At 45.5% G+C, this 13,170-nt stretch overlaps 1 protein-coding gene across 1 annotated transcript in view; it reads right to left on the reverse strand.

Moving 5' to 3' along the window:
* The window catches only part of zanl (zonadhesin, like), a 53,523-nt gene that overhangs the window by 3,260 nt on the left and 37,093 nt on the right, over positions 1–13,170 (reverse strand). The window contains exons 9-35 of the mRNA XM_031850974.1: positions 12,877–13,041; positions 12,427–12,551; positions 11,833–11,978; positions 10,010–10,153; positions 9,617–9,724; positions 8,697–8,866; positions 8,387–8,589; positions 7,976–8,120; positions 7,458–7,705; positions 6,993–7,170; positions 6,693–6,801; positions 6,507–6,601; positions 6,202–6,378; positions 5,530–5,738; positions 5,295–5,439; positions 5,095–5,192; positions 4,829–4,975; positions 4,442–4,606; positions 4,214–4,341; positions 3,827–4,098; positions 3,532–3,740; positions 3,101–3,245; positions 2,705–2,952; positions 2,485–2,614; positions 2,181–2,382; positions 1,169–1,330; positions 851–981 (exon numbers count right to left, since the gene is read on the reverse strand). Coding sequence (XP_031706834.1) covers positions 851–981; positions 1,169–1,330; positions 2,181–2,382; positions 2,485–2,614; positions 2,705–2,952; positions 3,101–3,245; positions 3,532–3,740; positions 3,827–4,098; positions 4,214–4,341; positions 4,442–4,606; positions 4,829–4,975; positions 5,095–5,192; positions 5,295–5,439; positions 5,530–5,738; positions 6,202–6,378; positions 6,507–6,601; positions 6,693–6,801; positions 6,993–7,170; positions 7,458–7,705; positions 7,976–8,120; positions 8,387–8,589; positions 8,697–8,866; positions 9,617–9,724; positions 10,010–10,153; positions 11,833–11,978; positions 12,427–12,551; positions 12,877–13,041 — 4,404 coding nt within the window. The remainder of the gene's footprint in view (positions 1–850; positions 982–1,168; positions 1,331–2,180; positions 2,383–2,484; positions 2,615–2,704; positions 2,953–3,100; positions 3,246–3,531; positions 3,741–3,826; positions 4,099–4,213; positions 4,342–4,441; positions 4,607–4,828; positions 4,976–5,094; positions 5,193–5,294; positions 5,440–5,529; positions 5,739–6,201; positions 6,379–6,506; positions 6,602–6,692; positions 6,802–6,992; positions 7,171–7,457; positions 7,706–7,975; positions 8,121–8,386; positions 8,590–8,696; positions 8,867–9,616; positions 9,725–10,009; positions 10,154–11,832; positions 11,979–12,426; positions 12,552–12,876; positions 13,042–13,170) is intronic.

Genomic DNA, 13,170 nt, shown 5'->3' on the forward strand with positions numbered 1-13,170 from the left:
GAGAGAGAAAGAGAGAAAGAAGTCACAACCAGGTGAAGCCAATTAGGAAGTGTCTTAAAACTGGCATTCTCTCTACTGACCATCAGAAGTCTACTTCTCACTTGATTTATTACCTCATTAAACATTGTGAACATGAGTTTATGGTCTCAAGCTCTAGTTCCAAGTCGTCTTCAATACAGCATGATGTTCATTTAGTGAATTATGGTCATTATGGCCATTCATTGGTTGCAAAAAAACATGGTGACGGCTGTAATCCAAGATGGCGACAGCCAAACCGTTGTACTCAAGGCTTCAAAACGACAGTCCACAAACCAGTGAGTGACATCACGATGACTATGTCCACTTCTTATACACAATCTATGGTAACAACCCTGTCTCATATGGGTATTGGCGGTTTCACTTGGACTTTTACAGTTCGGGTAATTTCAACAAGCTAGTTTTGTGTGTTTTTGTATACTTCACACACATTACAACAAACCACTTCACAAATCGTGGTACTGTGTTTTAGAAATGTGGATGCTTTCAGACCTCCATTGGCTTTCATTCATTTTTGTATTATTTTTTTTTTTTTAAACTTGCTTGAGCTGTGGCTTATTTTTATCAAAGTAATATTATTGTGACCAAAATAAATTGAAAATGGAAAAGCTGTTTGACATTTAACTTTTACCTAAATAACACATTCATATGTGGAAGATTATAACGCCATTGTGGAATGACATTTTCATTTTCAAGTTCATCATTTTAATAAAGTGCCCTGTGGGCCTCCATAGTCCTCCAAGAATCACTCCACCGTCGTTATTCCCACATGATGTGAATGCAGTGAAACTCTTTGCATTGTTCAGCATCTTACCACAGTCCAGCTGCTGCCGCCAGGGTCCCAGCTTGACTCCGGCCTCCTGACAGGTGGCAGCGTACGCTTCATAACTAGCACAACGCAGCTCCGCACTGCCATCCTCAGCACACAGGTCAAACACACAGTCACTGAGGGACAAACACACACAACAGTCAGATTACAATTTGAAGGAAGGACGTGAAGTGTATCATGTGTTGTGTACCAATTTAAACTGCAATATAACTCTCTCCAGAGGACAGTTTCAATGCACTCACGCACACACACACACACACACACACACACACACACACACACACACACACACGGACTACTCACTCCTGGTAGGTTTTAGGCGGCAGGGTAGCATGGCAGGAAGCAAACGGCCCCTTGGAGTCAGACAGCGCTCCACACTGAGCCACGCTGTTGTAGTCATTGAGCTGAGACTGAGAGCAGCCCGACGTCTCAAATCCTGAATCTGGATCGGTCTCCACCTCTCGCCTGGAGACAGATGGAACAGACAGAAAGGATGGAGAGGACGGAGGAAATAGAAAGGATTAAAGCTGCTGTCTTAACATTCTCAATGACTGCATACCAGATTACCATGAACCCTTAAGTCAAGAGATTATGATTGCCAGAGATTGTGGGAATCTTCTGACCCTTCCTCTTCCACCACGATATCCATTTGACCTACACTTTGGTCCATGACAAGATATCTCTAACACTAACATAACACTTAATATTGCTGTGGATATTCAAGCCCCCAACATAAAGACCCTCACCTGTGGTAAAATATTAAAAAATAAAGTTCTTATTATTATTATTTTTACAGCCTTCTTTAGTGAGTGGAACTTGCTCATGTGTCATAATAATAAATCATAAATAAGGACAGCGGTAAAAGTATGGAATTGTCAATCCTGTCTACTATCCTTTACTGCTTTGTCTTACATTTTAAAGTAAATTTTTACTTTTAATTTGTCTTTATTTAGATATTTATTCATTTTCTTTAAACTTATTTTCTTAATTCAGTGATTTTACTTATATTTAATATCACTATTGCTATCTCTCTGTTATTTCTAGTTATTTTTAGTTATTTATATTTTCATATTTTGTATCTCTTTATTCATATTTAATAATTATTATCGTTATTATCATCATTATTGTTATTATTGTTCATTTTAAAACAATTTAAAAATTAAGTATTTTTCTACTTAATATTTATTATCTCCATTACTATCTCTTCCGAAAATGGGTCAATAAATAGAATCTCTATGCTCATGAACCCGACTATTTGTAAAATCCATAGAACATGTGTTTCCTGCTACAGCAGGGGCCCTGGTAGTGGACCTACCTGTGAGCGTGGGCAGTGTGAGGAAGGTTGAAGATCTTTAGTGCATCCGCCTGTCGGTCACTGACCCTCCAGCTCTCTCCGAACGTGTTCAGGTTCCTGACCACGATTCCATCCGGCGTCATGTACTCATTTCTGGTGATGCCGTCGTAGTTTCCACACAGCCCCCTGACAGAGTTCTTATAGGTGCTGGGCAGTATGATCTCTGATACACAAACAGAGAGATGGATGAGGGGGGCGGGGGGTGAATGGATTCACAAACGAGCCAAAGTCAGTTAGCGAGGGCCGAGGTTTCGTCTTCGCTTACCTCCGCGACTTTTGCCATCGAAGCGTACAGTGAGTCCGAAGTCGGTGGTGAGCTGGACCTGCCTGGAGTTCATCGTGATGGTCAAACCATCAACTGGAATGAGAGGAGGTGCAACACGCTCTCCGTTCACCTAGAAGGGATACCGTATAATTTCACTGTTTGCTTTTTAACGCAAGCAACAAAGAAAGAGGCTTTAATAAGACAAAGACAAACTACTGACCAGGATGTTCTTCTTCTGCAGGAAGCGGACATTGACGCCGTAAACGTCAACGTACATCTGGTCCAGGAACGACACCCTCCTGTTCCCCCCGCGTCTGATGTTTTTTCCCCGCACCACGAGGGGCGACAGGGAGTTCTGCAGGTTGTGGCCCTGAGTCAGGACATAGGTGTAGGGGCCCTGGAAGTGATGGGTGAAACCATCGAAGGTTCGGTGGTGAGGATCCCCAGAGACGCTGCACTTGTCGAACTCTAGAGGATGATGTAAATGAAACGGTCAAAACGGGTTATGATTTAAACGATACTTACATTTTTTTTATGTTTAAAAGTCTTCAAAACGTCCACTGCATAGCTACAACATGTTGGGGTATCACAGGGGAAGCCAGTCAGAGTGACTCACTGGTGGGTTTGCAGTAGACGTCTCCATATTTGTCCAGGCCACACACTGAGTTGGAATTACAGCTGTGGTCCTTACACGTGATTTTGCCACCGAGGTTGCAGGTACATAAACCAGTACATTTATCTGTCAGCCACGAGTCTCCCACCTACACACACACACACACACCCACACATACACACACACACACACACACACACACACACACACACAGAACAGACTTGTTTACATTTAGAAACACAAAGATATATTGCAACGTGTAACAATCTTTACTTTAATTGCCAAGCATGGAGGGATTACTGAACGGACAAAATGTCGGGGACCACCATGACCACAAGGACCCCAAAGTTGTCCAAGATAAGAAATAAATTAGACAAAAGTAGAAAGTGTTCTATGACACCACATCCTGTTTAGGCGCACTCGGCTCCACTCACATCATGGTACTCTGAGTCTGAGTCCAGGCAGCCACATTTATCCAGAGGAACACAGTTGTTGTCACTGAGGACGTAGCCGGCATCACACTGGCAGCCCTCCACGCAGGCCGTCGGCGGGAGGTGGCAGAAGATGGGGAAGAGGTCGGAGCAGGTGGGGGGGCAGGGGGCGGTGCAGTCTGAGTAGTGACTGTTGGTAGGGCAGGGCAAGGCTGCAGGGGAGGGAAAGACAATTATCAAAAGATCACTCGACAACAATCTTTTATTTAGCCTGTTGATGAGCGTGGCCGGAACTCACGACAGAAGGTGTTGTTCCTCCAGCTGATGGTGACTCCGGCGCTCTGGCAGGCCTGAGCGTACGCCTCCACGTTGTCGCAGAGCGTCGCCTGCATGCCGTCGTACTCGCACATGTCGTAGATGCAGTTACCCAGGAAGGCCTCGGGGAGCACCAGCGAGTGGCAGGGCTTGAAGCGGTCGGAGAGGATGACCTCGGCACACTGAGCCTCGTACAGCTTCTCTTCCTCGGCAGTGCAGTCGGGGTGCACGTCTGGACGAGTGTCTGGCTGGCAGCTAGAGGGGAGAACGTAAAAGTATAAAAAATCAACATGCATATGTTGATCATATCCGAGCTCAGACTATCCACATCATCACAGTAAACCATGTGTGATGGCTGTGAGCCACTGACCCAGGATCACTGTCCCCATCGGATTTCCAGCTGTTGCCCAGTTCAATCACATCCTTGGCTGGTTTCTTGTTGGGCATCAGGTTGTCATCCGAGGAGTTGTGGTTGTAGTTCCCGCACATGCCGCACAGCTGGAGAGGAGTAAATCGAGCAGGGTTATTTCAAGCTCTTTGGTTTTCTGACTTGACGTGGAGACATTTGGACAATAAGATGGGCCTTATGTCTTCATACCTTGTTGAAGTATTCTCCAGGAACCGTGATCTCCAGGTGATGGACGCCGTCGAACTTCACGCGCAGTCCAAAGTTTGTGTCCAGCAGACTGTAGGATCCACTGGTTATCACTTTGGCTCCGGCCACGTCTATGGAAACTGGCGTTCTCACCCGCCGTCCATTCAGCTAAGACAAGACAGACACCAGTTAGTCGTTGACCATTTCATTAGGCTACCATTAGTGTTTTGCTACAGAAGGCCTGAGAGGAAAACAACATTCTGGTGATCAATTTTCTAAGTCTGAAAATGGATCAACAGAATGTTTTTTTTGTCTTTTGCTTCTCAGGGCTTCCGTAGTTTTCTGCGGCGAATATAATTTATACATTTAAAAAAGAACACCGTTCCTTACCAGAACTCTGCGGCTCTTCTGCAGTTCCACCACAGTGTCGTGAGGCAGGTAGACCTTGACAGAGCGAACATAGGAGGCCTCTGGTTGACCACGCTCCTCATTTTTAGCCACGATCTTGAAGGGCGTTACCTTGGTGGTGTTACACACCTATGGGATTCAGAAAAAACACTCAAACAACGTGCTTTTACGTGTCCTATTATTTCAGAATGCACAAACAGATGTTTATCAAGTTGAAATAGAAATTTCAAGGTGAAACTCCCACGTACCTCCACCAGAGTGTAAGTGCAGGTTCCCATGTAGGTGTGCATCACACCATCAAAGGTGTAGTAGTGAGGATCTCCAGCCACGTGACACACTCCTTTACCTGAGGAGGGAAAACAAGTAATGAACAGAACCGCAAATATTCTCAAAATGTTCTTTGTTGGTGAAAGGTGCAGTGCATTTTTGGCCCTCCAGTCCGTCTCACCTGTAGAGTGGCAGTCCAGCACTCCCTCCACGACTTTACACTCCTGTGCAGGGCTGCACTGCCAGGGCTCGCAGGTGATGTTGTGGTTGCCGTTACAATTGCAGCGCTCTGAGCAGTCCGTCTCTGTGAACCAAGAGTCTCCCACCTGCAGGCATTGTGCACAAATGAGAAATTCAGCGCACGCTCAAATGGGTCTTCTTGCAAAAAGAATTCTCCGCCTGAGGCGCACGCTTACCGGTCTGTAGTGTCCGTCTGCGTCGGTGCATCCACACTCGCTGAGCGGGACACACTTGTCTCCGCTGAGGACGAGGCCAGGGTTACAGACGCATCCCTCCACGCAAGGCTGGTTGCAGGAGCCGCCGGGGGCCGCGGGTTCCTGGCAGCTGGGCTGAGCGCAGGCAGGGCCGCACGGGTTGTAATGGCTACCTGGGGCGCACTTCAGAGCTGGAGGGAGGACAGATGGACAAGGGATGTTTGAAGGATGTTTTGTAAAATACATGTGTTTTTTTCCCCAAATGTAAAGTGAAACGTCACACTAGCAACTCTAAATTCTGCCAAGGATTTCATGACTGATAAATCCTGTGTCAGTGTGTCCTTGATATTTCATATCAAGAGGCAGGATATCCAGATATCCAGGCAGGATTTTTAAAAAAATACATTTTTCATGTAAATGAACCTTTTCTCTTACCCTCCTACCCCGGTTTCGTATTCGTATTCGTATTTTTCCCTTTTTGTTACCTACACCTTATACGCAGTCCTAGGTCACTGTGGTCACAAGTGGAAAATACATGAACGAACTTTAGCCGAACAAGCAAAAACTGTAACTGTGGTTTTGGTAATAAACTCAGTAAGGACATGACACACTGCTAGTTCCTCTTCGTTTTCCACACACTCGCAGCAGACTTACGACAGAAGGTGTTGTTCCTCCATGCGATGGGGACTCCTGCAGCAGCACACATGTCGGCGTAGCTCTCTATGGCCTGGCACAGAGCCACGGTCTGGCCTCCGGTCGCACACATGTCGTACATGCAGTTTCCAAAGTACGGCTCCGGGGGCACGACGGAGTGGCAGGGCTGAAAGAGACCTGAAGACCAAACGCACAAGAGACAAACTGATTTCACTCAATGACCACTTTCTCCATGGCAACAGGTTACTGTGTGTGTGTGTGTGTGTGTGTGTATGTGTGTGTGTGTGTGTGTGTGTGTGTCATACCATTGGGATCCGTGATCATGCCGCAGCTGGTGGGCTTCTTGGCCTCCTCCTCCACGTCTTTATCACAGTCCTCCTGTCCTCCACCATTGGTGCAGCTGGAGAAGAGGCAGAGGATTTATTAGATTGGAGTGAAGCGATGATTTTTGTAGTGAAGTACGTATTTTTGTATTGCGTGACGTGACTCACTCGGGCCTCGGGTCAGGAACCTGCCAGCTGTCTCCCATTTCGTTGGTGTTAGCAGCTGGTGTGTTGTCTGGCTTCAAGTTGTCGTCTTTGGAGTTTCCATTGAAATTTCCTGCCGGGGAAACAAACATTATGGGCTGCCTGTGTGATAGTATTTTGGTTGGCCGGGTAGTTTTGGGTCAGAACTAGCTGTCACCACAAAACTTGGATTGGAATCCGTTGTTGTTAAAAAGACATTTCAGATTCCAATTTCAGAAGTATGATGTTTATAACAGCCTGAAATGGGACATGACTGCTTCTTACCACACATGCCACAGAGCAGGCCGTTGTAGGAGGTTGGCACGGTGACGTCGGCGTGGTGGTTGCCGTCGAAACGCACCCTCAGGCCGAAGGACGTCTCCAGGACGACGAACTTGCCGCTCAAGTAGATTTTGACTCCGCCGATGGAGGTGACAGGTGGGACGACCGCCGTCCCGTTAACCTTGAGGACACGGAGACGTTTATTCTGAAGGTGAGCAAAGAGTGTCTGTACGTGGAGGAAGTCATTCCCCCGGGGTTGTGCCCCCATCCCCCTGATTTAACCAGCAAAATTCTCAACATGAATTCCCCAGGCTCCAAGATGATTTCTCCAAAGACATTTACAATTATTGAAGACTAAAAAAACAGTAAACATTCACACCGAAGAAGACCATTTTGGGCATCATTGCTACAAAAACCCCAGAAGAGATTTCTCCGAACCAGAACCAGCTTCTCCGTCAGCTAACATACCTGGACTGTGCGGCCCTTGCCGAGGACGAAGGTCACCCCGTTCACGTTGACCACCACAGCCCTGACATAGGAGACCTTCTTATTACTTCCCCTGTGCTCATTCTGCGTGTCCACGCTAAAGTACGGCAAGCCAGAGGAGACGTTGCAGGGTTTGGACAGCGTGTAGGAGCAGGCTCCCATGTAATGGTGGGTGTGCTTGTCAAAGGTGGTGTAGTGGGGGTCGCCAGATACTGAGCAGATGCCATTTCCTGAACAAGAGAGCATTATTTATTTAAATATATTATTTATCAGTATATTATTATAGTAGTAGTAGTAGTATTTGGCAAAAGGCATTTCCATATCTCATTAAGCGCATCAACTCTTTTTCGCAAAATTGACGTTTTATCGACTTTTGTCGTTTCAATACAGCTTTTCGAATGCGATACTTCAAAATCTGCATAGAAATATGTGAATGGTGTGTTTTATAGTGTCAGCTTTGTGTGTGTGTGTGTGTGTGTGTGTGTGTGTGTGTGACATACCTAAAGGACGACATTCGTATTCTCCGTCCTGCAGCTGGCAGCTCTCAGTGGTGGGTTTACAGCTGCTGTTGTGACACTGAATCAAACCTCCACTGTGACACACACACTTCTCCTCGCAGCCCTCCAAGTACCAGTTTTCATCCACCTGACAAACACACACACACACACACCAAATATGCACATTATACATATGTGGCAAGCCCTCACAACAATGTGGTAAACTATAACACTTTATTGTTGAGTATGTGCTTAAAACATTGTTCATGCTTTAACAGTGGATACCAGCAACGTATCATTACTCATGTTTCCATTCAAATATTGTGCAAAGTTGTGCGCGAATTATTTGACTAGAATACAGTAGAATCACTGTGACTTTGTGATTTAGGTCACATGAACGTAGTTCCCACTCACAGGGTGATAGCTCCCGCTGGTGTCCACACAGCCACAGTCCTTCAGCGACACACACTTGTCGTTGCTGAGGATGAAGCCCGGGTTACACTCGCAACCCTCCACGCACACGTCCTCGCAGCCGGGTGACCCGACCACACCCAGACATGTCTCGGGGCAGGAACTGGCACACAGAGTGTAGGAGCTATTGGGAGGACAGGCCAGGGCTGCATGGAGATGGAGATGATGAAGACAAGGATGAAAAGATAAATGTTAAGGTTGTTGGAGCTTTGACCCGCCTAGAAGACAAACGACAAACACGCTGAAGACTTACGACAGAAGCTCGGAGTCCTCCACTGGTGGACTTTGGCTCCGGCGCTCTGGCAGGCGTCGGTGTAGGCCTGGAGCTGGTCGCACAGGACGCGCTGCTGGCCGTTGAACTGACACATGTCGTACACACAGCTCTGGAAGAACGGAGTGGGATTCACCACACTGATACACTCCCTGGAAGCAGAGGAAGAACACTCAGATGGTCCAGCAAAGCTCAACCAATGACACGCTGCTGATTTCACTTGGAGCATCTTCTTAATCGTTCCTTAAAAAATGTAATTCTAAGCAACCAAACCTCAGAGAGACATTTGACAATTAGGCACTCGAAACATTGTCATGAACTGAATAGAAAGAAATATACAAGGGTGCTTCTACCACACCACACACTGTAGTTTATTTAGCTACAGTAAATGCATATAAAAATAAAATACATAAGTGTGTGTGTGTTTGCTTTTGGGTTCAGAGTCCAATTCTGTCCATGTGATGTTCCAAGAACAATGTATAACTGTAATCTGAAATAGATAAATCAGATAGACTGAACCAATAAACATAATTTGAGAACACTGGGACCGGTGTCAGCATCTGCAGTCACACCCTCTAACTACACTCTGTCCACGGTGGGTTATCTGATGCACATCCATCCCCCGCCAGCTAAATAAGTGCTGACGCTGCTGAGAACAGAGCGATGTCGATTTTAAAGTGAACAGCTAAAGCTTGATACAGAAAAATAAAATTTCACTGAAAAGGACTTAAATAGATATACTGACAAACTTTACCACAATATTTCATACCAGAAAGCCCGACTTACAAACTGGATGAGTGGAGTTTTATCAGGAATAAGAGACACTACTGAGATGCATCAAGGATAGGTTGTTACAGTTGGTGCACTGTTGGAGCAGGTAGGAATAAAAAGTCCTCTCTCACCTGAAAGGTCCAGCGGGGTCTGTGATTTTGCCACATTTGTCTGGTTTCACCACCTCGGCCTCGAGCTTGGGGTCACAGTCCGGGTCGGGCTTGGTGCCTGGGCTGCACCTGATCAACGCAAACACAACAACAGGGTCACATCCCATTTCGCTCATCCTCGTGAATCGTGGCACTGTCAATTTTTTGACATTTTTTAAATGTATTTATATATTTAGAAAATATAATAATGTTTATGCAAAAAAAATATATTTGTATGTGTTCAACTGAATGCATGTACAGATTAGCATCTAGTCACATGTAGTTTAGTCACATGCTTGGACTACATGTGACTCCAGGGAAGTTCGTAGGAAATCCTTAAATTCTCAGCATTGAAACGAGTGCGTGGAAACTCACGAGTCATCCTCATCCTCCTCCGTTTGCCAGCTGTTCCCGAAGTCGTTGACATTTCCCACCAGAGTGCCATCTGGCTTGGTGAAGTCGTTGCCCGGGTTGCCGTCGTAGTTGCCGCATAGGCCGCACATCTGGTCGTAGTAGGAGCTGAAGACAAGGAGAAAACGTGTTTAAGAGATGAGGAGGGATGTCTTAAGAAGGCTTAAAAGGTCAAACAGTGTTTGGCCCGTTAATGGAATCCAAGAAACAAAGAGACAAAACCAAGAAATCTCTTCATCTGATACTATGTCGGGGCATCATCAATGGAAGATATACAGTATAAGCAAAGTATTAAGAATGTTGGAGGATTTATTCGAAATAGCAGATCTGTATGACCTTTGAAATACAGCTTTATAGCTGAGTTCTTGCGCAGTTTTCATGACATACACCGAGATTAAACTTTGACCTTTTGCCGTTTATAGCATCGTATACTATTTGCTGCACACGGCCCACATCGTTCTGTCTTTCAGGGTGTTTCCACTGCTTCATGTGTCTAAAGACTTGTCGTGTTCATCATCCCAGCAGCAGAAATGGGGATTTAGAACGGATTCACAGCTACATAAAATATGAAAGTATGCACGTGTGTCGAAAGAAGGAAAGCCCATAGGGCAGGTGAGTGAAGTGGTTGGATGGGTCAAACAAACATATAACTTTCACCCAGGAGACCGCTGTTTGTGTGAAACCGAAAGTCATTTTTGACATTTATGTTACCTTAGTTTTGCTACGTAACGTCTGTACTTTACCAACACCAGTTATGTAACAAATGTAAATATTTTACGATATAGACTTATTTTAACCCAAACCACAATCTTTTCCTAAACCTAACCAAGTAAACCTAAAAACTACAAGTTAACCTCTGACGTTAAAAAGAGGCTGTATGCATGTAACCAGGGCAAACTGTACGCTTCCTGTGAACACAGAAGTTTGTTTTGAAATGACGCGATGCATGTTACGACCCGAAACTGACTCATCATCCCCGTTACATCCATTGACTTTCTTCTGGCCTCATTTTTCTCTCTCTGTGTTTCAGGTCTGCCACGCCCCCTTTCAGTGCCTGGAGCGCCCACACCTGAACGTCATCAGTGCGGAGCCGCATATCAACCCCCAGAACCAGTGCTCCAGCGCATATTGGCCTTTGAGCTGATTCTTCCTGCTGAAAGTCCTTATAACAGCTCTATTCTAGTTATCTTTTGTCTTGGCTGGCTAGTTGCTAGAGATGCTTTGTTTAACCAGTCTGGGTAACTTTGGGGAAGTCTTGTCGGGGCTCTCTGACATGTACTCTGCTATACCTGTTTGTTCCTGTTTTCTGGTTAAGTAGGGAGTTTAGAACAGTTGTTCTGTTTGTTGCGGTAGACCAGTTGAACTTCTTATTTTCCAGTTAGTGTGGGGGTTTCGTTTATTATTTTGGCCTTGGAGACCCTGACGTCTTTTGGTTGGTTAATTTATTTCTGTTGATCTTTCCGTCTCTCTGTTCATTGTTACTCTTAAAGTGTTCCAGCAGCCTTCTCTTTGAAATTTTGGCTACATTTTTGCACAGTTTTTTTTGTAAACTTGTTATGTTACTCCCTGTGTTCCCTTGGACATAGTATATAGGACGTAACAGTCCCCGACACGCTCACGTTGGGAGTGAGAGTGCTAATTTCTTCCTTGATTATCAATGAAAAAAATAGGAAATACAGACAGAAGTCACCTGCTGTATGTGTGTTAACATTTTCCCAAAACAAAATAAAAGCCTTAAAAAAATGTCACATGAACGCATGCGACCAAGGGGTCGACCTCTGACCGACCTGGGGACTGAGATCTGGGCGTAATGGTTTCCATCCCAGCGCACCCGGAGGCCGAACGGCGTCTGCAGGGTGACGTACTGACCGGCAAGAGTGAGGGACATGAGCGGAGAGGGGTAGTGGGGGAAGGCCACTCGCAGTCCATTAACCTGAAAAGACAACATGAAGACGGTGATAAAAAAGCAACAACAGGTACACTTCATATTCAAGCTTTCCACATTTGACACGTGAATAAAAACCCCAGCACACGGGGATTTAAATCTCTGTGAAAAAAAACCCGTGGACGGGTCAAACAGATGAGCATATGAGACGATGAGGAGGAGGAGTGTGGACAGATTTCTGGGATTATGGCATTAAAAAGAGATAAAAGTCAGGGATAAGATCAAATAAAAAGGCGAGGAGAACAAAGGGCAGACTTGTAATTTCACTGAACCAGATGATTAAGATGCAGAGAGAGTGATACAGCTGGTGCGTGTGCCGCACATCTGTGTACACATGTCGTGCCCTGTCATCCTCCTGTGATACCGACAGCTTGTGAAATGACATTTATAGACACAGAATCCATTGTGCGCTGCTGTAAATGTTGTCCCCACTGACCAGAGTCCTCCTGGCCTTCATCAGGGTCACAGTGATTCCGTTCACAGTGACGTAGAGCTTCCTCAGGTAGGACATGCCTGTCACTCCTCTCTCCTCATTCTTCCCCTCCACTGAGAACCAAGGACCTGCACAGGGAGCGTACAAACACGTCAGTCCGCTCCGTTTCTTAAACCGCATGACAATTTATCGCACTAAATGTCTAAAAAAGAATTTCTTTTTATACTGTTCAAGGATGAACTGTGCAAAAAGTTGGATGGGTCAGACTAATGGTTATTTTAAAGTATCATGTAGTTGTAGTGCCACCTCCTGGTGTCAGGACCACTTGAAGAGGACAATGCATTTTAAGAGCTGCCGCAGGTCAAACATTTTGCAACAAGTATAGACAAAAAAATTATAATTTATGACAAAAATAAATACATCTGGAAATGAAATAGAGTTGTCTGAACCTACCAGTGCTGTTCCTGCAGGTTCGGGCCAGTGTGTAGGTGCACGTTCCCATGAAGCTGAAGAACTTCTTGTCAAATGTGTTGTAGTGAGGATCTCCGGACACCACGCAGTCCTGAGAGCCTGAGAGAGAAAGGGACAAGCGCCAGACATCAGAATACAATGCAGCAACTCATCATTTTAAGAAGAAGAAGAAGAAGTAGAATGGTTATTCTTTTAACTCGCATTAGGGAGCTGTTGTTCCGTGTGGTAACCAAAAGAGACCTGATTATGTTCCAGAAGTATGAAAACCTCAATGAA

The sequence above is a fragment of the Anarrhichthys ocellatus genome, unplaced genomic scaffold (genome assembly GCF_004355925.1).
Source record: "Anarrhichthys ocellatus isolate YVR2014 unplaced genomic scaffold, GSC_Weel_1.0 scaffold11, whole genome shotgun sequence".
Lineage (NCBI taxonomy): Eukaryota > Metazoa > Chordata > Actinopteri > Perciformes > Anarhichadidae > Anarrhichthys > Anarrhichthys ocellatus.